Raw genomic sequence first — 27740 nt, forward strand, 5'->3', positions numbered from 1 at the left:
ATTTCTTTTATTAGGACAATGCACATTAATAAACATTTCTGTAAAATGTGGCAGTGTTAGCCAGATGTTTTTTTTTTTTTTTTTTTACTGTAGTCCTAGTTACCCAGCATGCATGTCTTTATGGTGGGAGGAAACCCACGCAAACACGGGGAGAACATGCACAGAACAGCCCTGCCCGGACCGGTGGATGGAGCTCTGCAGTGCCAACTTGCTGTGAGGCAGACGTGTTAACCACTGCATTTCCATAAACAGATTGGGGAAACAAATGTTCAAAATCAATTCCGCAAAGATAGCTTGGCTTTCATGCTGCATTCATGCACTTGAATATGATCCACGCCGTAATTACAAGCCATTGAGTCGCAATAACTGTTCATATGTAGAGTTAGGGATATCAGGAATTTCTGACAGCTATGATAAACTTTGCACACAAAAAAACTCCAAAAGTGTCAACAACAGGGAAGGGGCTAGAAGGGGGGCACAAAATATGATTTCCCCCCCCACCCCCCCAAATCCATTGGGCTAGAGTGCTGTCAATCCTACAATTGTGATTTCCATTGGATGAGAATACTGTCACTTGGCTGCCTGTTCTGCCAATCTTCCCAGCCCTTGTCACAATGACCAACTAATGTTTCCATGACGACTATCCAAAATTCTGATACCACAGAACCAGCACTGGAGTTGTTTTTAAAAAAAAGTGGCAGACTGAGTCTATAGAAAATGTTTATTGTATTTGGATATACAATTTATTTAAAATGAAAACAAGTGAAATTAATAATGAATGTGATGTTTTAATTAGCAGAATTACATTATGTTGTTCTATCCTATCCAATATTTCTAAGCAGATTTTCTATGCTGTATTCTTTCACATTTGCACTGCTGTCTGTTCAAAATAAATGAAAAGAAACGTACCCGGCTGTATCAAACTTACATCGAACTGTGTCTCAGTGTCCCGTTACACCCCTACTAATGACATCATCTCATATTTATGTGTAAATCAGTGGAATTCCCCTTCCCCTTAAAGTTTTTAAACTTAAAATACAGCAGTGGGCAAAGTAATAAAGACCTTTCTCATGACAGCAGTTTTGACCTGCGTTTGCAGGAAGAGCACAGGTGTAACTAATAACATAACGAGGGTTGCATTACATTTAGGTGTCCCAGTAAGTTATGACAGTGAGCCAGCATACACAAGGCAAGAACCTGAAACTACTCAACCTAAATGGAATTCAGCCATTGTTCGTTTTTTTTTTTTAAGTTACTTCTGGGATCTGGAGGAAAAACAATCTGAAGCAAAAAAGGTTCGTAGACTTTATTCATAGGACGATGGGCGACCCGGGCAAACATGCTACAATTGCCCAAAACACTTTCTTTATCACCAAGTAACATGCTGCAAATCAGGGCTGCAAAATACATGGTTTTTCTATCGTCATCGCTATAGAAACTGCCGCAATAAACACATCGCGAAAGGCTGCAACAGATCGTGAAAAGACACTCAGAGATTTTTTGTGTTAGTTGAAGAAAATATCAGCAGAAAACTACAACTTTAAAATGTAACAGTTATTCTTTTTTTTAAGTGCTGCCTTTTATAATTCAACTTAATGTTCAATTTGTTAAATTAAAAAAATGTTGGAAATGATTTCCTTTCAAGCAATTGGTTGTATACTGAAAGCAGCAGAAATGCAGAACTGAGAACACTTTAATATCGGTTAATTTATCGCAAGAAAAGTCCCTGTCACGATATTCAACAACGTTATCGCATATTTCATATGTTCCTCATATCGTGCAGCCCTACATACCACAGTATGATAACATACAAAACAGTCAACCTCAGTGGTTTCACGGTCATGAGAAATACTTTTCACATATTTTGTTGTTTAAAAATACAAAACTGCCACAGAGCTATGTATAGAGTCGTAACGCCACCTAGTGGAAAAGACACGCGGTGTGGAACAAATCCACCGTGTGCGACTGTTCATATATTTCATAGTTAACAATTTTTTTTTCTGTTTCGCAAATGCGGGAAGGAAAATCAAGTCCTTAATACGTGTACTCTCTCTGCAATGTCATCTGCCATGTCATGTTGTAAATTGGGATGGCCTGAGGAACTTCCGTTGTGTTGACTGGACATGCAGCGTTTTTCTGTTGCAGGGTTAGGGTTAGTTAGTTAGTTTTTGGGGTTTGTGTGTTTTCAACTTTACGTCATTTCTGTATTTTTCAGCATGTTTCACCTAATGGAAGTGTTTTGTGCCGTTGTGGCGCGTTTTCCCTGGTCGGCCACCATAAAAAAGCATCTGTGTAATTGAGAACATTATTGATAGCTCAGTCCAAGTTTTAGGGCCCCGGTGAGCCAGCATGCACAGAGCTAGGACTCTGGAACTGGAACATTACGTTGTTCACCTGTGTTTTTTCTGCTGGAACATTTCTGTAAAGAGAAAATCTTACTGTTCTTTAAAACCACTGGCAGTTTGTCTGCAGGTTGGTCAGTATGGCAATGAATATATAGATGGCTGCAAGCATTTGTATACCTTTGACTAAGGCTTTTACCTATAACCGTTGCAGTCATAACACTGTAGCTTAGTGGGTTTAGTTTTAAGTCATTTTAATCATGCTAATAATTGCTTTTGATTATGTCCCTTGGGATTCTAACCCCTATTTTCCAACGGGCGCGTCCCAGAAACGTGCAGGAAGCGGCTCTTCGCTGCGCTAAATATATGCACCAGGTCTATTTTCACGTGAGCCACGGGGTGTTCAGACAGCTGGGTGGAAGGTAGATACTAGCTAATAACATGTGATTGTTCTGTAAAAGTACTTGTAGAAACAATAGAATCTGCGAGTCGGGCAGCAAGACGCTCCGCTTCATAAACGCTCCGCCACTGAGACGGTCCCAGTGTGGTATGGCGCATACGCGCCGGAATGCAGCGCATACGTGCCCGGTGGAAAATTGGGATAAGAATCTTTGGGGAGGTGCGGGATTGGAACTTGCATTTGTTTCATCAGAGATCAAGCCCTTAAACCAAACATAAGTATCAGTCCTGACCCCAGTGGCAGCGGTATCCCAGCCCTGCATCCTCCACATTCCTACCTCTACTCTCTGTCTTCGTCCTAACGCCGACCCCTGCCCTCATCTCCTTCTCTGCTCTCGAAAAACCCTAGCTGCTCTCCAACCTCGGTCCCAGCCAAACAGATTGGGGTCACTTCGAGGCAGGGGTCAAAAGGATCAGAACCAGAGCCGAGTGGATCAGCTGTCTCCCACTGCGACCGGGTAGAATGTGGTCAGTAAGCCCCGGCTATCCTGTCTGGGTTTCAGCAGATGGATGCTCATGTCAATGACACAGCGGCTGCTGGTGAAATGGTATTACTTATCTCCCCGGCAGCCTCTCGCTCTCTCCTGAGGGAAAGATCAGCTCGCATGTGCACTGGCTTACTCTTCATAGCAGGAAATACACTCTGAATAAACAGGGTCCCTATAGAGAGAAAATGGGGATTTGCACCACGCAGCAACCTTCTGCTGCTGTAACAAACCCTTTCAGAGTAGTTCTGTATCGCACAATGTTCAAATGCTTCTACTGTCAGGGGCCCTCTTACAAAGGCTCCTTATAGCATCTTATTCTTTTTAGCAGCATAAGCAGAAATACTTCTACACAGAAACATTTAGTTTGTTAGGGACCATTTAAAGGGTAAGTCTGGTCAACAAATTCTCACTGCTGTCGCGTCAAAGCGAAGATTGGTCAGGTGCCTTTGGCGTTTGTTATTGATGCTCGGGGTCGGGACTCTTGGCGTCACTATTTGAAGCTCTCGGGACTCGCATCTAGCGCTTTAGCGTCATATTTAGACGCGCTTAGTCGGGACTCTTGGCATCACTTTTTGAGTCTCTGGGTTGGGACGTACGTTTAACTGACATGTGGTACAAGAACGGGACAGTTGGGTTTAGGAAAAGATGGTGGGTGGGGTTACAAAATGTACATTTCAGTGACACGTGGGACAAGAACGGGACAAGAACCCCGGTCTCCTGGGTGAAAGTCCTGTGTTGTTTGACCCATCCACCACCCCAACCTGCCTCCTTAGGCGGATTTTCGGTCTTTCATACTACTCTCTACCGTTGTCTCTCTTAATACTACGTCATCTTACAGCGCCACGGTGGAGCTGCTGCTCTGCCTGGTGCATTCCATACAGACACTAAAGGGAGATTTTTGCGTCAGTATCTGACGCTGACAGACACTGACCATGCGTCAGGATTTTACAGGTTGGGAGCAAGAACGGGTTTGTCTATTGAAAGACTATTTTTCTTCTTATCAACAAATTCTATGTTCAGATTTACACCAACACTGAATGTACGGACTCACAGGTATAGTGGGCATCACTGCCTTTTCCCTCTGTGCCATAAACACACATCAAAAAGCCACACTGTTGCACAATAGGTGTTCCTTCATCATCATTTTGTCTCAATTCCACATGCTGCCGGAAATATAGCCAGCAAATTCACTGCTGAAAATAGTCCCCAACAAATGCATTGTTTCCCTTTGATTGAGTTTGTCAAAAACTACTGCAACGAGTTTTAGGCAATTATTTAGCCAGGGAACCAGGGTATGGGGGTCAGAAAGTGCTGGGATACACATTGTTGGCTTCAGTCTTTTCATGGGATTTGTTGACAATGGCAAAAACAAAGAATATTACCAGCCTTCCACAGGGCTGTCGATAACTATAACAATGGCTATTTATAAAGTTTTAAAAATCGTTTTAACTCCAGTGGATGGCAGAGTCCACACCACAACTATTACGACAACGACAGTGGAAAATGGTATTATTAGGATCACTTTCAGAGAGATTTGAGATTTTGAACGATAGAAACACTGACAGCCAATCAAAATCCATCTGTATTTACAACATGGCATGGAAGATGACGCTGCTGAGAGATGGTGTATTTGTTGCACACAGGTGGTCAGTGGTGTGGCGTGACTTTTCCACTCCATGGGGCTATGATCCTTTAGGTAGCTCTGTGCGCAGTGCGTGCTTGCCACCGCTGTTAACACGACGTTATCATTGAGCAGTGTGGATGCTCACATCCTTACAGTTACAGTTATGGTTATGGTTATTGCTATCGTTCTTGGTGTGGACGCCCCCATGCTCTTTAAATGTCATCATTCATGTCTTTTACCCATTTTCACTGAACAAGAATATAAAGCCATACCATATCATAGCATGTCAGCATACTAACATATGCTCATTTGCACTGAACATGAAGTAGAGTTGAGGCTGATAGGAATGTCTTTAGGCATGTGGTCATGTACCAAAGTATTGGTCAATCCTAAATGTTGACATGATGATGAAAGGTCAAAGGATCACCAAAGTTATTCCAGGTCATCCTGAGGGGAACATGAATCTGTGTACAGAATGTCATGACCGTCCATCCAGTAGTTGACTGACCCACACTGACATCCTTGGAGCCACTAGTGTGATTAAAACTGACCTTCAGCTCATTTAAACCTAGCACAGCCCATGTAAGCACCATTATGCTAATGCCATCATGCACAATGGGAGGAAGCATAATCACAGTGGTCTACTCTCATTTTAGTCACAGTACTGAAGGACAGGACAGAGTAAATTTGCTTTCATTTTTCATTTTAAAATGCTCTTCAGGCAACAACTAACTTCCTTTGCAGAGCCACGTTTTTTTTGTTTTGGCGATTTTGACATTTTTGTACGTGTTCTATTGAAGCTATCAGAAAAGGAACAACACAGTGTAGTGACAAAGATAGAGAGCAGCGGCAGAGAGTTGGGGTTTGACTTAGTCTCGTATAGCCAGACCTTCCTCCACAGCTCTGCGGAGGAAGGTCTGGCTAGTCCACACAGCATTCTGGGATAGGACAAAAACGTGCTCTGGTTTATTGGCATTTCTTTAAACCAATCACAATCATCTTGGGCGGTGCTAAGCGCCGGACGGAGCAACGGTGCCTCTGGAAAAGAACTTGTTTTGGTGGAACATGTGTACGTTCAAAAGTAGTTTTAGTCGTGCGACAGAAAACTCAGATTGGACAGATAGTCTAGCTAGCTGTCTGGATTTACCCTGCAGAGATCTGAGGAGCAGTTAACCATAGTCCTCAGAAATCCACCAGAGTTTAGAACTCCAACACAAAGAAAGACGAAAGGGACGGACATCCGGCTGAAAATGAGGGAGGAAGCTGTGACATTGTAATATGGAGGCAGCATCTATAGCCATTAATCAGACTCTGCTGTGTAGCATGGCAACGGGATTATTAATGAAACAGTCTTAATTGCAGGAATGCCTTACTCTGATTAATGACAATGATCACATTATTATGGTCACGTAAAGTTGTGCCAACGTGTTGTTGTAAATAACAAGTCTCATGTACAGAAACATAAGCCATCATATTATCTGTGGTTGTCAGTGCTCATTTTTCACCACAAACACCTATTTCAGTCACGTTAATATGAGGAGGCAGCTCGTTGTCTTTTAAGCGCACGCACACACACACACACACACACACACACACACACACCCCCCTACCCCTCTGCCTGACAGGCTATTTCCTGCAGATAGACCTGTCCATAGTCATATAGTCCTTCCAGCGGATGTAATCTTTTGTGTGGCGACAGCTAGTTAACCAGCTCGCCTGAGCCGGGCCTCATCCAAGACATTCTATAATTCGCACAGACATTCTCAGAGAGTGTGGGAGTGCATGTGTCAGAGAGGTATAGAGAGGCAGAGAGCCATGTAAACACCTATCTAAAGAAAAGCACAGGCCGGAGCATGCAGACTGTATGCATGTTGATAACCAGCATGCATCTGAAACAGACACTTGGACTAAATAAGAGCATGTTTAGACGTGCACATGCAGCTCTGAAGGAATTTTGACAAAGCCCTGGACATGACAAAGCCTTAATGCCGTCAAGGATAATAACACTGTGGATGTGTGATATCAGCGGGAAATTGGCCCGTGAAAAGCTGGTAACGAAAAAAAAAAGTTGAGAACAGAAAAGCTATTTCAGGATTTATGTATTTCTAATTGCCACGTTAGTGATGGACAGATGTTTGTGTGTTGTTTGTGTTGCAACTGTATAGACTTCTAAGGAGAACTGTGTGTTGTATCATTCAGCATTCAAGTTACAACAAATCCTTGCTGAACAGCGAACAAAATTGAATTTGCCAAACTGAATTTGAATATTGCTGATAAAACTCAAAAACTCTTGTGCCTCCTGGTAATCACAGCAGAAGATGCTGGGTTAGAGAGTTTGCCACTAACTTAGCTCCCACATACTCTCACACTCCCTCCAGGAATCCTAAACCGAGCAGAAGCACATACAAAGCCTTTGTTTTTCCACAAGAATGCAAGCGGCCCATTCGGCTGAAGCTTTGGCTGACATGAGAAAAACTCCAGGCCACCTTGTGACATTCCAGCTCTGCAGACCCTTCAATTTGCCGACTCAACTCATGGCAGGGTGCCCCTCAACAGTGATGAAGGCTGACCTTTCTCTCCCTCTCTTCAAACAACATGGCCTTTAAGATGCTTCTGACGCTGCATAATTCATCGATAGTGCCCTTCACATGGGCCTCCGAGGCTGTGCATCCACACTCCGACCCGCGAGACAGCCGCAGAGCAGACAGGATGGATGGAAATGTCACCGGCAGGCTCCCTCTGACAGGTGGGCTGTTGTGTGATCGCACGCTACACACCTCCACGTTTCCATATTCATCTGTCTCTTCTACTTCGAGCTGACAGCTGAATACACATTAAACTAACAACTAAAACACAGAATGTGATTTGGATGAGAAATAGCAAAGGCACAGTTTGGCCCATCAGTATTTTCTAGGCAATGAAAAATGTTTATATAGTTATATTATAACTATATATATATATATATATATATATATATATATATATATTTTTATACAAAAATAGCTGGAATCTCTAAGAAAAGTTGAGAAAAAGAAAGTTAAGTTAATGTTTATGGATGTTAAGTTAGGGTCATAGGAAATGCCTAAGACTGCCACCCCCATCACACACACACACACACACACACACACACACACACACACACACACACATATATATAAATACATATACATAATCACTTTTTTGGGGGCATTTCCGCCCTTAATCACTGGGACAGCTTAGGTATGAAAGGGGAGAGAGAGGGGGAAGACATGCAGGTTATCGCCACAGGTCGGATTCGAACCCTGGGCCTCTGTGTCGAGGAATAAACCTCTGCATGTGGGCGCGTGCTCTACCAACCGTTGAAATCCCTTTTTATCAGGTATTTCGGCTCTTTGTGTATCCCGACTGTCTAGTATGTAGACTTTATTTGCGTACATTCAATTCTCCAGCGGAGCTCCATCATGGATACCTTGCACGGCAGCTGGATTCTCCCGATTTCAGAAAATCACGCCAGAATCGCGTGATCACAAACATACAGACATCCATCTTGTCAGGCTCCAATCTCCAAAACTCTACTGCGTTTATGTGTGCGCTACCATCCACCAGCGAGGAGCTACTGGCAGCTACGGCCGTGGTTTAGATGTGTGTGAGAGCCGCGACCGTCCGCTCAAAAGAGCAAAGGCGGACGTGATAGACAGATGGTTGATCCAGTCACCTGCCAGGTATTCTTTTGAAAGTGCCTGCCCTTTTCCAAACACCAAAAACCGAATGACGGCTTCTCAGATGGTTCTGTGCTAACAAACCATCTGGAGCGAGGACGGGTTAGCATGATAGCACCAGAAAGTGGAGAAAAAAAAATGAATAAAATAAGATTCCTGCAGGGAAGCAGTGTGCAGCTGAGCCTCATCGTCAGTCTGGCCAGCGGCCATCCCACTGTCGGACCTGTCTCCTGTCTCGTCCAATCATGGTGTGTCTTTGTGTCTGAGGGAGGGGGGGGGGATCACTGAGGGTTGGAGCCTTTTACAGATGTGTGCAGGAGGAAGCCCCACTTTTGCCTTCTGGCAAAACAGACAATCAATAAGAAGCCATTTTTCTCATCTGCCTCTCCTCCTGTGACGCTTTGTGAGAGCGCCCCTGCCTGCAGGGCTTCCTCCACCTCCACTCATCCCTTCATCTAAAATCCATCCAATCTCAGATGCGTATCTTTAGCCTTCGGCCCAGAGGCCAAACAGCAGCCAACATACTTTGTCTCCATACTTGACTTCTTCCCTGGTCCAACCCCTTTCATACTCCCATCTCTGTAATTTTCTACATTAATTATTCAGGCCCTTACAGCCTATGAATATAAATCCATTATGTCTGCCCTGCCACACTCTGCTTCAATTAAGAGACTGGGGATGATATTATATATGGGGTGGGGGGTAGATCAGACGATTCAGGATTCACGAGAGCTCACTTCAATTTAAAATATATATGCCATCCAATAATCCAATACAGAGACATACAGTTAATATAGTATGTAATTACTTAATGGCCACTATACTATTGTTCCCCTGTCTGTTACCCAAGCCATGTCCTGTGGGATGTAGGTCCATGATGACTCAATATTATCAGAGAGTTCCTACTAATTTTCCAGCTTTGCATTTAAGATGAAAACTCTGTGTTCCATGTCATTCCAAAGCACGCGGTTGACATGAATGTACACTGTAAAAAAACATCTATTCCAGCAGCTCGGCGCCCAAAAATACTGTAAAAATGACGAAAGTGACTCTCTTGTATAAATACAAATCATGTTGTTTTAGACATAGACACCACCATAGACATGCATATTCACATAGTCTCTTTTTGAAGTCTTTTTTTCCGTTTATATTTCTGTGTAAAAATACAGAAATAATCTGGTTTTGTTTTACAGTGTAACAATTCTGGAAGCATGGTGAGCTGATACAGTAGGTGTGATGTCCTGCTGGAGGCAGTCCATTTTGAAACATACTCTGGCCCCAGATTGAAACAGCTGCTCAGCATCAGTGCAGTGTATGCTGCGGCATTCAAATGACACTAGACTGGTGCTAAAGGGTAACTACTGTTTTTTTCAACCTGGATCCTATTTTCCATGTTTTTGTGTGTAAGTGACTAATGGGCACAACAATCTCTGAAATTGGTCCAGTATTGAGTGTGAATGCTGCAACCGGCAGCCACAGACCGGGCTGGTATGTGACCCTATGGGGCAAATGTGCATCGTCAATTTGGTCCACTGTTTTTGCTGCCGACAGGCTCAGATTATTATTCTAAGTGTCTGACTACATTATGGAAATGATCCCTTTGGAGCTTTAAAACCTCTTTAAGACCTTTCTGTTTAACCAGAAACAGCTCTGAGGTCGCTAGTGCTAAACCCACCAGACTCTATTTAAAAAAACAATACTTTTGGTGTGTATAGAGCCAACATATTTTCACATGTAAATCGGTAAACTGTGTGTTTATTTCAACCAAAATTAGAGTTGTGATGGCTTGAAAAGTGGAAAGATGAACCAAAACGGCTTTTCATAGTTTTATTTTGTTTCTGTCGACTTTGAATGAAGTGCATTTGCAGCTTAATAAGCACCGCACATTCAGAAAGACAGAGAAGGCCCCAGACCTTTTCTTTGCTGCTGTGCTATTGTACATAGTGCAACACGAGATAACAACATGGCACACTACAAAGGTCTACAGTAGAGTCCTTTCTCAAACTTACATAACTGCAAACCTGACTGTAATGGAAATAGGGAGGAGGGTGATGGAAAAGGATCTTTGTTTCTGCCCGCCCCGCCAACACTGTCAGCTCTGCTGATGGATGCTAGACTACTTATGAGCCGGATCATACAGCCTGTTCTCTCTCCCATGCTGGCACTTCTTCCTCTACTGCCGTCCACAGTGACCAACACTGGAGCCAACAGCGCTGTCAGCAGCCCTGCAGACAGCACAATCTGCATCGCGTTAGGATTTCATTACTGAACTACGATTAGGACATATTTCTTTTCCTCATTAAAGATAATCATGTTAAAGAGCCCCTATTATGCTTTTTATTTTTCCTTTCTTTTAGTGTGTTATATAGTTTGTTGTGTATGTCATAGATGTATAAAGTACAAAAGAACACATTTCACTCCAAATGGAGCTTTCTCTCCCACAGAGAGCATTTTTTTTCTCATCTGCCTAAAACGCCTTGGCACCATTCCAGTTTGAAATTCCTCAATTAGTGATGTCACTGATTGAGAATGCCAGCCCAGTTTTTCATATGTGCTGCCCATAGGTGCTGCCTGAGCAAGCCAGCCCAGTCTCACGGCAGTTCGTGAAATGGTCACGTTATTGAATCTATTGATTCGTGTACTGAAAACGTTAATGTCGTTATTTTCGTGTGGTGAGCACGAATTTTAAAGTAATGTATTTCAATGGGAAGCATATTTCGTGATCACAGAACGATTACGGTAGCGAGTAGTATTGATAAGGTAAAAATCGGTGTAAGGAGGTTGGTCGGAGTGGTGGATGGGTCAAACAACACAGGACTTTCACCCCGGAGACCGGGGATCGCGTCCGGCGTGTTGCAGTTCCTTTCCGCGTTATTCTCTTCCTACCCACTACCGTCCCGTTGTTGTCGGCGTCTCCTGCTTGACGGTTCCTTTCCCAGTATCTTCTTTTCCTAACCTCAACCGTCCCGTTGTTGTGGCCGGGGCATGGCGTTTCATGTCCCCGTTGTTGCGTGCCACAGAGACCGCGGATCGTGTCCTTGCGCCCGGGGATCGCGTCCCGCGTGTGGCGGTCCGTCCCGTTGTTATCGCCGGCGTGTGCCGTTTAATTTCCTCATTGTGGCGTTTCATTTCCCCGTCGTTGCGTCCCCCAGAGCAGCCCAGTGTCATGGCAGTTCGTGAAATGGTCACGTTCGAAAATCATGACCTGTACACGAAATAAATGAGAAAATTGTGACCTGTACACGAAATAAATGAGAAAATTGTGACCTGTACACGAATCAATAAATCAAAATAACGTGACCATTTCATGAACTGGCGTCAGACCGGGTTGAGCAAGCACAGCCTGCCAAGTGGATTGTTTGAAGTTGGTTGACCAATCAGAGCAGACTGGGCTTTTCAGCAAGGCGGGCCAAGAGCTCAGACAGGGTGTTCCAGGCAGAGGAGCAGCAGCAATGGGCAGTATGTGAAACATAATATGCTTTTTGAACATCAAAGCATGTCCACATATTCTTATAGACTCCAAGAGTACAAATGTTACGCGAAAAAGAAGTATAATAGGGGATCTTAAAATGACAGTATCGCTATTGAAATGGGAGTCTTACAGGTAAAACATGAGACATGTCAGATAATAGGAGGTGACAGCAGGTGTACCTAACTGTAACTGGGCAGAAAAAGATCTGAATAAAAAAAGAGAACAGACACTACTTTAGTAAACAGAAAAAAAAGCTTTCATTTCATGTCGAGGGAATGTTCAAAACATTTCCAAGCATTGGCCCAAGTTTGCAAATCAGAGTCAACATGATTTGACACATGATTTGGACACTTTATCTGATATTAAGATAGCATAAAACCTAGACTTTTGACGTTTGAGTGTGACCTCCTACACTGGAATGAATGACGTCCAGCAATATTTTTCAAAGTGAAATAGAGAACCTGCTCCTCTACTAAAACAATGAAGATTTACCAGCATCTGTAGAACACATTCACATTAATAGATTAGGATTTTTAAAGTTGAAACACTTTATTTTACCCTCTGCATTTGTACTTAGGGCTGGGTATTGAACTTGAGTACTTCTTGAATACTGAGCAAAAGATGTCCAAATATCCATTTATATTTACTACTGACACTCGGAACAGGCCTTTTTACAGTTTACATGTCTTCCTGACAGAGTATACAAATACAAATATTAGTATTCTTCAACGTAAAGCATCAGCACAGAACCACAGGTATTGTATTTACATCTGTATCAAACATACAGGGTTTCCCCCAGTGTATTCCCCCTACCAGGCCTAGGCCACTGGGAATTATTATTTTTTTACAGTTACAGTGGGGCGGCTCGGTTGGAAACTTAAGACGTAACATTAGTCATATTTCCAAATCTCCAGTTAGCTTTTAGCACTGACTTTATGTAGGGCCCTGTGGAATCTGTCTTATAGCTTTTTTAAATTGTCGATTTCGCAATTCCATCCATGATTGACGGATATGATCACAGAAACAGGATGGGTACAGATGGATTTGCCTTGTACTGTATGTTTATGTGCATTATGTATTTTAATGAGGCAATGTTTCATGTTTGTTTTTTATAACTGTTTAAAAAGCCCTTCTAGGCTATAATGTGTGATGCTGCACATTGGAGATTTGTTGCACAAATGTCAATGTCGCAGCATCTGTCCCTATTCATACAAACATGAAATGAAAAATAATGTTCAAACAAAATTATATATAAAAGCCATATTCCTGTCGTTGTTGGACAGAAAGGAAAGTGGTGTGAGCTGGTGCGCACACACACACACACACACACACACAAACACACACACACACACACACACACACACACACACACACACTTAGGGACTCACCAGGAATATCCTCTCCAGCTGGTCCTGGATGTCCTTCATCCCAGGAAAGGCAGCCACTCCTTGGATCATCTCGATGAAAATGCAGCCCACTCCCCTTGAAGACAGAACAACACATGGTAAGGCCTCCTATTCAAAACTGTCTCGGATAAATAGTTCAAAATTACACGTCCGGTGGATTGTTTTAATGTGTCCTTATATTCTTTACAGATTTGCTGCCAAAATACAGTAGCATTACCATCATCACAATCACACAAAAAAACCACACATGAACAATGACTTGCTGGTTCTTTGGATACATTTTAAACACCCATAGGCTTGTTGGACTATGGATGTATTGAAATCAGTGAAACCAGTGAGGAGCTGAGAAATACTGTATCAAGTACAGTAAAGAGGAAGAGTGACGAGTTAGTGTGTGTGTGTGTGTGTGTGTGTGTGTGTGTGTGTGTGTGTGTGTATGTGTGTGTCTGTGTGTGTGTGTGTAAACTGTTGTCAGTGCTCATTTGCCAAAGGGCTATTGTTTCCTGACAGATTCACTTTCTGGCTCAGTGCACAGTCACACTCCTTCTCTGACACACCAGCCATGCAAGGAGAGAGAGAGAGAGAGAGAGAGAGAGAGAGAGAGAGAGAGAGAGAGATTAATACAACTTCATCCCCCAAAATGTCTACATTCATCAGTCCTGGAGCCTGCCGTGAAAGAAACCCCGTATCATGAAGATCCATCCATCTCCGTGACACAGCATCAGTATTTCTACTATTTCTATTAGCGTACAGAGCACCTCTGTTATGTGTGTATGAGTGTGTATGGGAGTATGAGGTCAGCGTCCAAACAACACCATTTGATCTACAGGGTACTAATGCCTTTCTATCAGTTTGCTGTCAGGCCACTAATATAGATGATACTGTTCCCTGGCAACGCTGAGAGCAGGTAGACTGTGGGACCACACTGAACAGGAGAGGTGGGTCACTACAATATAAATATAAAGTAATAAAGATAATTGAAAAATGAAATAAAGTGTATGCATATGTACCTTTACATATATGCATACACACATACAGCAAAGCCTTTATTTTATAACCCGTCTATGTGTTGTTGCTGTAGTTGATAAAAGCCATGAAAAATAAAAATAGGCACACACCGAATTATACTGTCTGTCCGCGTGACATAAATGTCATCATCAGAGGGTGTACGCGTAGGCTCTGGGAGGTTTTCCTCTAATGGGTCCCTCTGTGAGTGGTACAGTGGAAGCTATGCTTCCAATAATCTGAATGAATAATTTGCGGGTACTACAGAGAGTGCAGTAAAGGGGAAAGCAGAGACACAGAGGAAATAAAAAGACTCCGCTGACATGCCGTGCACCAAAAAACAGAGAGTTAAACTTCTCACTCAAACTGAGCCATCAAACAGGAGTTCATGCCGAGGTTAGAGAGAATCACTTTGAGAATACGATTGGTCGTCTCCTTTTTTCTTTACTTTGATCCAGACTCCACATGGAGACTGGCCGCATGTTTTTCTATTCCTCAACAAATCCATTGACGAGACCAAAACCAGCAATGAACTGATCTCACTAACTGTGGAGTTATGATGGTGTCTCTCGTTTCTGACAACTGCAAAGGGACAATTTGAGCACAGAGAATCATTTACGAAGAATAAATTATTTTGAGCAATCGTACCCTCCGACACTTGCTCATAGTGTGCTCTCTCAACATCCTGCTCTGTCCATGATCACAGAAAATGTGTGTCTGTTGTGTGTGTGCGTGCGTGTGTGCGTGCACGTGCATGTGTGTGTGTGTGTGTGTGTGTGTGTGTGTGTGTGTGTGATCATGGACACACCTCCAACACAGCTGTGGACTGTGTGTAACTTTATGATTGTTAATACGTCTTAAGTAAGAAAACTATAGAATACCACCAGCTTTTCCGTTTAAATCAGAGATGTACTGCAGTGCAGCCTTCATAACTAAACCTGACCATTAATGTCGACAAAAGGTAGACTCTTGTTAAATCAATAAATTTTGAATAAAAGTGTGTGCCGGATTCGACTTTTTTGGATCGTTGGGGGGGTACCACAAAGGCGACAAAAGCGAGTGTGTGTTGCCTTCTACATAGTCCCGCATTGCCAGACCTTCCTCCACAGCGCTGCGGAGGAAGGTCTGGCTAGTCCACACAACATTCTGGGATAGGAGAAAAACATGCTCTGGTTTATTGGCATTTCTTTAAATATGAACGGACAGAATGAATAACATGGGCGCCAAAATGAAAATAGCTGAGCTACGCAACGCTTAAGTGCCCGGTGTTGTTTCGCTGTTAGTCTGCACCTGCGTTTGGATTATTACAAATAATAAAGCAAAATGATCATCTTAAATAGAAGCTATACTGTCTCTCACATCACATAGTAAATTATGAATAGGTGAGTGAGTGGTCTTGAGGAGAGGATTCTTTTTTTTCTGTCTCTGTCTTGACTGTCTCTCCTTTGGACTCGGTCTCGTCTAGTCTTGGACTCGACAACGGTGGTCTTAACTACAGCCCTGCAGAATACCACTAGCTTAACATTCTAAGAAATATCTGTGTATTAACAGTTTTACGTCTGTATATTTGAACAGAAACTGTCCATAAAACGGGATTCACCGTTGTATTTCTGTTTTGTTTTTTACAATTGCAATTTCGAAATTGCATAATTTGTGTTTCGGCAACTTTTGTCGGCAACAGAGGGTTTTGGGAGATTACAGAATTCCACGTTGTCGCTTTTTACGATATTTTTGAATTTTTTTCAAATGTTTTTGTCGCTTTAATAGACATTTTGGGCGATTTTTTTCAACATTTTTGTTGCTTTTTTCCAGGTCTCGAGGAAAACAAAAACAAACAAAAACAGAAATCACACCTTGCCTAGTCATTCTCCTCTAATTCTTGTGATGCTGAGGTCATTAGGACTGATACTTGTGCTGCTGTGTTTTTCCATAGGTCTATAGTCGATGATTTGGCTTTGTTAATCCTTGCTGTAGAGAGCTCCAGCATAACTATGTCTAGAAAATATGCCAACCACTGTTTTATACGGAGCGAGTGGGGGGGGGGGGGGGGGCCAGCGTTGAGCTATCATTTTCTTGGTTGCTGTCGAGCCGGCTAGCCAAATTTTCTTCTGTCTCCCAAGCAGGTGTAATTTAGAGTCGTCATTAAGTAACAAGACAATCGGGTCAGTAGGAAGTCGACATCTTATCACATCAGATATTATTGATGTTGTTTTATTCCAGAACTCATGCACCTGTTCACACTCCCAGACCATAAGCAGTAAAGTTCCAGTTTGTTCAGGTTGACAGAACGTGCAATAGGGAGTGAAAATGACTTTAGAGACATATCTCTTCTGAGGAGTCCAGTATGTCCTATGACATATGTTGAAATGGATCTGCTGGTGATTTGGGTTCTTGGAACAATGGAAAATATTGTCCCAAACTGTCTCCTAATTAATGTTGTGTATTTTAACTGTAGTTTAACCCATCATTTCTGTTTTTCAATTACGGGGCAAAGTCTGGGTAATGAGCTGCCAGAACGTTCTGTTATTTTACGGATTTATTTCTTAGAGTGTACCGTTTGAGTTGGAGATGTTCTACAGTGCGGCGTCTATAGCTAAACCCTGAACAAAAATCCGTGCATGACCGCGCCTGAGTGATCTCAGCGTTGGCTCAGATTGACAGGTGTGTGTGAGAGCTGCAAGAAGGTAAAAATAGAGCAGTTCTCTGCCTTGTCTTCCATCACACGGTCTTCACAGATGGCAGCCTGTAACCTGTAGGCCGCTGTGATGGATGCTTCGCATGGCAGGAAGACAGATCTGCACAACCTTTCAGTCCTGCAAGAGATGCTTCTTCATGGAAGACTGCTTGCTAAGTGACCAGGGGAGTGTGTGTGTGTGTGTGTGTGTGTGTGTGTGTGTGTGTGTGGCGGTGTGTGTCTGTCTGTGGCAGTGTGACTGTCAGTTGGATGGACCACCATCCTGTAGATTGCCCCAGCTGCGAATCCCCTTGAAGCAGACATACTATCCCTCTGCCTCCCAGACCCCCCAAAGCCACCAACTGTTATTTAATTGGATGCCGGAGAATGCAGCTGGGGTTTATGGGATGTCCCTGCTGACTGTCCAGACAAAAGGGGTCACCAAGCCTCGACTGAGACTCTTACACCGGTGTCGTTGGAATGAAGACTCAGAGGAAAGGGACACTGGGGCTGCATCTCATGGCCCTTATTTGATAGCTCCTCGACTCCCCGCTCTTCGGCTCAACCGGAAGTTGTTCTGTCCCTCCCAGGTGAAGGCCGTCTCAAAGCTCTTATTTCTGCCCCGAGGAGGGAGCATCGAGGAGGGATCATTGAGGAGCTATAGGCGAGGGTACAGAGAGCAGCCTTCTTGGACGTCTCATCCCTCTAAAACACATTTGCTCGTTGCCTCTCTCCTCCCATGATTTCCTCTACCGTTCCTCCTCGGTGGGAGGGGCTAAGACGCGAGGAAGGGAGACAAGTGGAGGACTCGAGGAGGCAATTTAAGAGCTATGAGATGCAGCTTGGGTGGAGGACGGCTGGTTTAGCAGGGGAAACAGATAGCTCCACCTCTGGGGAATAAACCATTTTCCATTTGCTGTTCCAGCATTTGCTGCAGTTCTGTGCTCAGCTTGATTTGAGCCCTCGTGTCACCTGTCCCTTGTTTCACCCTCATTACCTTGTGTATTTAGTCTCTGTGCTGTCTTTGTCTCTTGTCGGTTCATTGTCTTCCCTCCCGGTCTTTCCCTGCGTCGCTCCTTCCTAGTTGTTTTCCCCCTGTCATTTATTCTGGTTTGTCTTGGTTTTGACTGTCTGCCTGCCTCAGGACTAGGGCTGGACGATTTTGGCTAAAATCATAATCACGATTAATCGAACAAGTTATCTCGATTACGATTATTAAACGATTATTTAAAAAAAAAAATCTTTTCTTATACTGTAAATATGTTCACGGTTATTTTTTGTAATGAAAGAGTGCATAATCCTATCTTTGTGATTCTAAAATAAGGAAACAACACACAGATAGCAATTAATGCTTATTTATTAAATATTTCAAACAACTGAACTGAAATCTACACCAGTAGATTTTTACAATGAAATAAAAACGTCTTATAAAAAAGTAATTTAAGTTTTAATGTAAAAAAAAAGTTTCCTAAAAATGTAGAAAATAAATAATAAATGTCCATCATAAGATTAACGGGAACCTGTAGTTAACTGTCTTTTCGGAGTTAAACTCCACAAGCGTGTCCTGCGGCTCGCCAGCCGTCACACACACACACACACACACACACACACACACACACACACACACACACACACACACACACACACACACACACACACACACACACGTCCACACCGCTGCAGGCAGAGGGGGGGTCTGTTCTGAGTATAATAAAGCCCCGTCTGTGTTGAGCAAAACATTACGTGAATTACTACGAGAATGGACGAGCATTTAATATAGGAAAAGTGCACAAGTATTAGCATCATTTGTTGTTGTTGTATGTGACGCTAAGGTCTAGTGACGATGCTATAAAGACCGTTGCCGTGCTTGCGTCACTCCCTTACCCCTCCTACCAGTCCCTCTGGCCACTTGGCCAGTGGGAATGCAAACGGGAAAAAAGATTTTGGGGGAGAGTAGTTCTTAGAACTGCTTAGAAGTGTACTTTTCCTCTAAAAAGTACAAGTACTATCCGATCGGAAAGCACCTATGGTCGCAGACTGGACGTGGGGGAGTCACGTGACTACACACGCGGCGGCCGTAATATGTTTTAAGGGGAAAGTACATTAACACACAGTGGGCGGCCGCGGAAATATTAATAGGATTAAAAGACCGAAATAACCGACTTGGTAAAATTACGACCGTTATAGGCTCTGAATTTCGGTTATGATTATTTTTCGATTAATCATCCAGCCCTACTCAGGACACCTTCATTTGTAAGTCTTTTGTTCAATAAATCCTCTACACAGCATTTTTGGGTCCAAGCCTCGTTTTCCTTGACAAAAATACATCCAGGGAACATACGACATCCAGGGAGCAACTTGGGGTTCAGTGTCTTTCTCTGGGACACTTTGACATGTTGTCAGAGGAGCCTGGGATGGAACTGCAAATCTTGTGGTTGTGGGGTGACCACTCTACCCCCGAGCCACCATCACCCTATATACAAAGCTCCGCAGAGCTGCGGAAGAAGGTCTGGCTAGTCAAGTGGTTTATTGGCATTTCTTTAAACCAATCACAATCGTCTTGGGCAGTGCTAAGCACCGGACGGAGCAATGGTGCCTCTGCAAAATAGCCTCGGGAAGGAACTTGTTTTGGTGGAACATGTGTACGTTCAAAAGTAGTTTTAGTCGTGTAACAGAAAACTCCGATAGGACAGATAGTCTAGCTAGCTGTCTGGATTTACCCTGCAGAGATCTGAGGAGCATTTAACCATAGTCCTCAGAAATCCACCAGAGTTTAGAATGCCAACACAAAGAAAGAGGAAGGTGATGGACATCCAGCCGTAAATGAGGGACCTCCGACGGAATCGGAGCAATCCCAGAAGGGGAACGTCGTGGATATAGACTACCCCATATATAAGCTCTTTATCCTTTTTATGTTTCTTTGATACAGAAGAAGCACCACCACTGATGTATCACTCCTATGCTTGACAGGCAGAAAGTGGGCTGTGTGGTGTTGCCGTTAAAAAGTCTTTCTGTACATATATAATATCTACAATACAAGATTCAATTATTGTCATTTTCTGAGCCGACGTGCTGGTTAGCAGTTAGCTTGGCACATGTAGTTGTTGTGTGAAAGAGCAGGCAGAGTGCAAAAAATTTAATATTTCTAAATCAAAGCATTATCATAGTCACCACCTGCCAGCTACTGTGCAGAGAGCTGTCAGCAGTATCATTAGGATGATAGAGATTGCTTTTAATAATGAATTCGTGAGCTAAATTGATATTTCGCTCTACAGAAAACTAGGTTCCTCAGATGCTTTAGAAAAAAAGCAAAAACTTTTAAATGGAACTTAGTCAGTAAAAATGCAATTACAGTTTTTCCCCAAATGATTCAGCCGTACTGATATTCATTTGACTTTAGCTGGGGGATAATATGTCTGCTAATGTATCTACTGTTGTTCTATTCAAAGGCCAATAAGAGTGCAATCAAATGTTGTTTCACACACACACACATCTGTAGCAGCTCCATCTGTGAGTCATTCTGACAATAGTGAGAGTAGTACGTGTGAATGTGATGGATGGGTGTGATAGCGCCTCTCCACATCCACATCATTGGGAGGATACGGCACGTGGAGGGTGAACAAAAGACACAAAATAAAGATTCATCCGAGGAGCGATCTACAGCATACTGCAGGGAACACACCCTCAGGTTAGGATGAGCTACATTTAAGTGGCTTTTAAATAGGTTTAGTGTATCGTGATTATTTTGGTGACTATTCCCCAGAATCAATCAATCTATCAATCTATCTATATTTTTTAACCAATGATCACCTAAATATTGTCTGTTTGTACGGTACCGCCAATAGCGACTACATCATATCCATGAAATATCCAGAAAATCCATATTATGTTCTTCTTTACAAAGTAAATAAATGTGAGACTGACTGACTGACATGTGATGTCATTCTTCTTAGAAAACTATCAGTTTTTAGAAATGTCTCATGATGTATTGTCTCTAGAAGTGTATTATTCAACTTCTTTTTGATGAAGAAGGAAAAGAAAATCTGCACTACTCAATATTATCGAATCACAATACTTCTAGAATCACAATAAATGAAAATTGCAACACAAATCCAATAGGAGCCCATGTATCGGGAGAGAATCAAATCTGGACAAAAGCATATTGTCCCAGCCCTACTGAATAAATAAATTACACAAAGAGAGAATTGGGAATTGGGGGGGGGGGGGGGCAGGATTACTCACCACATGTCCAGGCAGGTGGAGTAGTCTGTGGATCCCAGCAGGACATCTGGTGGCCGGTACCACAGGGTCACCACCTCGTTGGAGTAGGTATGGCTGGGGATGGACTTGGCCCTGGCCAGACCTGGGTGGGGGGGGGACAACAACAACACTGTCTCAGAAAAGCATCGGCATTGAAAGACCTTCAGCAGGAAGAACACTTGCGTAGAAACTACAAGAGATTTTGGTTGTATTGGTCTGCACACATAAATAGAACACAATACAACATAAATCACAACATGTCTTTCACACGGAAAGAGAAATAGTGTGTGCTGGACAGGTCACAAAAATAATGTCCAGGTTAAAAAATACCGGAGTCCCCCTTTAATCTCCAGTGGAAAGCTTGGCATTGCTCTCCAGGTAAGAAAATTACAATTGCTATTATTTAGATTCTGACGCAGTGTGTAGAAAGGAACCGGCATCACTGACGGGTGTGGTCAGACTGCTCATTAAAAGAGTAGAGATGACATTCATCTTCTTTTTATAAGAAGGGATAAATATCCAAGTTTAGTTTAGTTCTTTAGACTATCGGCCATGGGACACAGTGTTCCCTGCATGTATCCAAAAAGTCAGACTTTCCACATCGTTAATGTTTTCCTGACAAAGTTCTTGACAGTTAAAACATCTTCTCATTCAGTTCTGGAGACCTGTCTTTGGACTGACTTCTGTACATTCAAACCGCAACAAGCCTGAGCTTGCCTTTTCAAATGGAAATCATGATGGAAGACCTTTGAGGTTTCAGTTAGAAAGAGAGTGACGTGAATATGAGATGAACTCAAGAGGCTCAAAACTCAAAACTGTCGATTAAATGGGACGTTATTGGAGTACAGTTAATCAACGGTGATACTACGTCTCGTCCTCGTGTCACCTGTCTCTTGTTTCCTCATTACCTCTTGTATTTAGTCTCTGTGTTTTCTTTGTTTGTTGTCAGGTCATTGTATTGTTTAGGGTGTTTGTGTGTGGAGTCTACCCCTGTTGTCCCTGTGTTCCAGTTTTTCGGTATTCCTGTTCTTTTGCTTCCTCTGCATTCTGGAAGGATTTTGCCTGCTGTCTAGAGGACTCCTTTGGTTGTATTTTTGATGGTGATTAAATCCTCAAGCTCAACACTGCCTGTCTGTCTCTGCATTTGGGTGCGACATTCTCTGAACCTTACAACACGTCTAGCTACTTTTGTAGCTGTAATTTGGAACTACGGTCATGTGAAAAAAGTAGGACACCCTATGAAAACATCTGTCTTTTAACATATTTAGACATATGGATATGTAATATCAATTTTAACAATATTGAGAGATTCAAGTAATATAACTAAACAAGTAAAACTGAAGAAAATACTTTTTAAAAACTTTCTGTAAAATGTAATAAAATAAACATGCAATTTCTGGTGAGGAATAAATTAGGACACCCCCACATTTTGTCCCACTTAAAATGGCTGAAATCACACACAGGTGTATCACATCAGGTGCACATGATTAGAACATTGTTACTCAGCATTTTTTTTTTTTTTGTTGTTGTTTATTTGAATAGGGACAGATACAAAAAAACATAGATTATTACATAAAGAACAATCCGATGCCTGTATCACAGTGTTTATATCCATGGCTAATTCGCAACACCTGTCCCTAGAAGGGCTTTTAACAGTTAAAATAATAAAGGAGTCAAATTTTTACAGTGAATACAATTAAATGTCCAGAAACCAGTTAGCAGCAATAAAAATAAATGTAGTAAATAAACACATTCACTCGAACTCACTCAAATGCACACCTCACATACACACAGCTATACATTTCATATGGCATGATCACACTGCTGCTGCTGTATGAACATGCTTTTGATAGTTTTTTAAAGGTGGACATTTTAGTAAGAGTCTTTATATTTGTAGGAAGCCAGTTCCACAGATTGGCTCCTTTCACAGAAAAAAACATTTTGGGCAAAAGATGTTTTACGAAATGGAACTCCACATGCATGATGCATGATTCCAGCCTGTTCACAAATTTACAAAGTGGCTCAGGTGCAAGTCCAGTCAAATTTTGAAGGAGGCTTGCCCTATTTAAACCTCAGACATTCAGTTTGGTGTGCTCCTGACTGTTGACGTGAGAGTGAACACCATGGTGAGATCCAAAGACCTGTCTGAGGCCTTCAGAAAGAAGATTGTTGCAGCTTATGAGTCTGGTAAGGGATTTAAAAAGATCTCAAAAGAGTTTGAAATCAGCCATTCCACTGTCTGGAAAATAGTGTACAAGTGGAGGACGTTCAAAACAACTGCCAACATGCCCAGGTCTGGCCGTCCAATCAAGTTCACCCCGAGAGCAGACCGCAAGATGCTAAAAGAAGTCTCCAAAACCCCTAAAATGTCATCACAGGACCTACAGCAGGCTCTGGCGACTGTTGATGTCAAAGTGCATGCCTCTACAATCAGAAAGAGTAGAGAGAACGTAGAACGAGAACGAGAGAACGTAGACAAAGAACAGGACTTCTGGAATAATGTTCTTTGGACAGATGAGTCTAAAATTGAATTATTTGAACACCAGAACAGAGGACATGTGTGGCGCACACCGAATACAGCGTTCCAGGAAAAGAACCTCATACCAACTGTGAAGCATGGAGGTGGAAGTGTCGTGGTTTGGGGATGCTTTGCTGCAGCAGGACCTGGCCAGCTCACCATCATAGAATCCATCATGAATTCTACAGTGTATCAGAGGGTGCTTGAGCAACATGTGAGACCATCTGTAAGAAAATTAAAGCTGAAGCGGAACTGGACCCCACAACATGACAATGACCCTAAACAGACCAGTAAATCCACGAGGACTGGCTGAAAACTAAGAAATGGAGAGTCCTGGAATGGCCCGGTCAAAGCCCAGATCTTAATCCCATTGAGATGCTGTGTGTGGGGTGACTTGAAACAGGCTGTACATGCAAGAAACCCCTCAAACATCACACAGGTTAAAGTGAGGAGTGGGGCAAACTTTCCTCAGACCGATGTCAGAGACTGGTAGAGGGTTACAAGAAGCGTCTCACTGAAGTTATTTCAGCCAAAGGGGGTAACACTAGGTATTAGGGGGTAACACTAAGTATTAGGGGGTAACACTAGGTATTAGGGGGTAACACTAGGTATTAGGGGGTAGGGTGTCCTAACTTTTTCCTCAGTTAGAATATGCATTTATGTTGATTTCTTTTATTTAATGAGTAAAACAATGTTATTTTTTGCTGTTTACCTGCAATTAGATCACTTTCTTTTCCAGAGATAAATAAAACAAGATTAGACATCGATATGTGAAAATTTCTTAATGAATAACTGAATATTTAATCTAATCTAATATATAGTCTTAATTTTTTCACAGGACTGTATATTAAGGCCACACATCAATAGAAAATAATACAACATAAATCAAAAAATAAACATATGTCTTTCACATGGAAAGAGAAAAAGTGTGTTTTTTTTAGTGAAAGCTCACCAGGCCACTAAAACTCAATTTACAATTAAAAAGAAAATAGGACATAAAAATAACTACAACTAAGTATGGCAAAATTAGAATAACAAAATAGTTACAGGCTTAAATTTGATTTGGTGAAAATAAAGAGTCATTGTAGTAAACTGCACAAATCAAGATACAGTAGAGAAATGCACATTAAGGCAGTGCCTCCCAAGACGATGGTAATTGGTTTAAAGAAAAGACAATAAACAAGAGCGCGGTTTATCTCCTATCACGAGCTGTTCCGGTATTGGCGGAAAAACATTCCTTCCTCCACAGCGCTGTGGAGATAGAGCTGGCAATAACAGTGCTCTCATGTCAGCTAATGGTAGAGCAGTGAGCTTTAATGAGGCTGGTGGCATCACCTCTTTGTCTCTTCCCAAGTGGTCTGAAGGCTTAATTAAAGCATTTAGCTTAGTAAAAAAGGACTTCCTGCCTTGCTGCTAGTCCCCTGTGCGTGGGAGGAAGAGGGGCAGAGGGGAGAATAAGTGAGAGGAGGGAGGGAGTAGTTAACATTTCCTTGTGTTGGAAGAGAAAGGACTTTCAGCTGGCATTCATCTCGGCTGAGCACTGTAATGTCCACACACTGATCTATTGCCATCTGCCCGATTATACTCAGAGGTTATTATTTCCACTGCAGACGCGCTGTGTGTGTCAGGCCCTTATTACTGCGCTCATCATAAAAGAAAGTCTGGCCTGTTTGTATCCTGGAGAAGTGCAGAGTCAAATGAATCAGGATTGTTCATAGCTCTGAATAGCTCAACATACATCATCTGACCTGGCTTTATAAGGGAGTTGCAGGTTAGGACCCGGACGCAGAAGATGAGATGAGGAGGTAGCAAGATGGATTTTCAGTGATTTAGTGACTTCAAATTAACTTACAGTCCAAGCAGGACATTAATCTAAAACAGGGGGAAACCAAGAACACTGGGAAACAGAGCAGAACAGGCAGAATGTCCTGACACGGAACCAGGGACGTCGTTAGGCCTATTTTAGGGGTGCTGAAGCTACACTAAAATGTTCCTAAGCCCCCCTAAATAATAATAAGAACAACAATAATAATTCGATTTTTTTTTTTTTTTTACGGTGCATTCTGTATCACTAACTACAGTGACTCAATCTTCCTTCACCATTCATCTGTGTGCGTCGGTGTGTAGTGTGTCTGTTATAGCCCTTGTGTTGTCTTCCCTTCAACCTTGAAAAAAACACTTTTGTTTTCGACGCCTTTTTTTCACAGTTTGTTTTTGCTTTTTCCAACGTTTTAAATTTTTAAATTTTTCTTCTACACATTTTCAGCACTTATTTCTACGTCCTATATTTTCTGATATAAAAGAAAAAGTTAAAAATGGGTCAATGTGACCCGAAGTCAACACAAGGGTTAATTCCATTTTACAACTGTCAGCTGGTCGAAATGGCAGTGTTAGAGGCTCAACGAGCGCCCACGTGCACGGTAACGGTAAGATTCTGCAAACGTATCAAGCTTCTCATGATCACTAACCGTATCCCCATTCATATTTAGATGCAACAAATGATATATATCCAGCTACAAAATAGCCGAAAAGTCGGAAGTTAAACAGAAGTACAAAGAGTTGTTGTGCTATCAAACTCGTTGCATTGGTGTATGAACTGGCAGCTTTCAGAGCGTTGCAGACAGGAGCGTTGCAAGTAACTGGAGGATTCATCTCATCTCGTCGCTACACTTTGGTCTGAACTCGCTACTGCATGCACAGTACACACACACACACACACACACACACACACCAATACACACGCAGATGAATGGTGAAGGAGGATTTATTACACGTAGTGAGTGATACAGAGTGAAACTGTAAGTTGTTTTTAATGACCTGCTTACCTTCAGCTACGTTTTCTTGAGGTAAAGGAAAGGAGATATTTTGGTTTACTGTACTATGGAAAACAATACTGTGCCAATGATAATGAGATAATATAGCCTATCTCTACAGTATTCTAAAACAATATCAGTCCCCATAGAATGCTGTTGTCACTGAAAACTAAATGTCATAGGGTCCCTGTTAATGCTACTGTAAGTATCCTTCAATTCATTGAGCAGATGGATATTGGAAGATATTTTAGCAGAGAGAAAGAGAAGCAGGAGATTGACAGGGCAGTTGATTCTGAGGGAGCCGGTGTGATTGAGGTCAGTAGTGGTCTATAGGTCTAAGGAAATGTGGGGTGTTTGCTTTTCTTCTAACAATAAGCATTTGTTGGCAGGTCTAGGCACTAAGGCATAGCCTAAACTATATTATTTCATTATATTTATTATACAGTATATGCTAGCTATATTCTGACCAACTTAACTTTATGCATTCATTGGCTGTGATCAATTAAATAAATATGTAGATGTTGCCTAAATGTAGGCCTTAAAATTCGGGTTCTTGGGTTATACTGTAACCAGACTACACAGCAAAATGACACTGATTGAACCAATCCACAGCGCAGTTACAGTAATTAGTGTGATTAAATAGCATTCTTTGGAAGATGAACTCATCTTATAGAGAGAGGAATTAAATATAGTATGCTATTACTTTATCACACATTTACATGAGCAGACAGATAGCATTTAAGTCATTGCTTACAGAAGAACTCATCAGGATCAAAGTCTGGCCTAAGTAAACCCCCCCCCATGCAGCTTTGATGTGTCTAAAAGCTAACATTACAGTAACTTTTGTTGAACAGAGTAGAAATGGAAGAAGAGGATACATCTGTCACTTTTTACTTGTTAACATCTTAGTTTCTTGACTGGTTGTTGACATAAGTGTAGCTCTAATACAGTAACAAAAGATAACACGTAAGTTACAAATAC

The 27740-nt window shown here is 42.2% G+C and overlaps 1 protein-coding gene across 3 annotated transcripts in view; it reads right to left on the reverse strand.

Moving 5' to 3' along the window:
• cdk14 (cyclin-dependent kinase 14) overlaps positions 1 to 27740 on the reverse strand; it is a 246282-nt gene that overhangs the window by 85406 nt on the left and 133136 nt on the right. For all 3 annotated transcript variants that reach the window (XM_031322846.2, XM_031322849.2, XM_031322848.2), the window contains 2 exons: positions 21411 to 21531; positions 13472 to 13565 (listed from right to left, as the gene is read on the reverse strand). In XM_031322846.2, the coding sequence (XP_031178706.1) occupies positions 13472 to 13565; positions 21411 to 21531 (215 nt within the window). The remainder of the gene's footprint in view (positions 1 to 13471; positions 13566 to 21410; positions 21532 to 27740) is intronic.

Source organism: Sander lucioperca, chromosome 10 (genome assembly GCF_008315115.2).
Source record: "Sander lucioperca isolate FBNREF2018 chromosome 10, SLUC_FBN_1.2, whole genome shotgun sequence".
Taxonomy (NCBI): Eukaryota; Metazoa; Chordata; class Actinopteri; order Perciformes; family Percidae; genus Sander; species Sander lucioperca.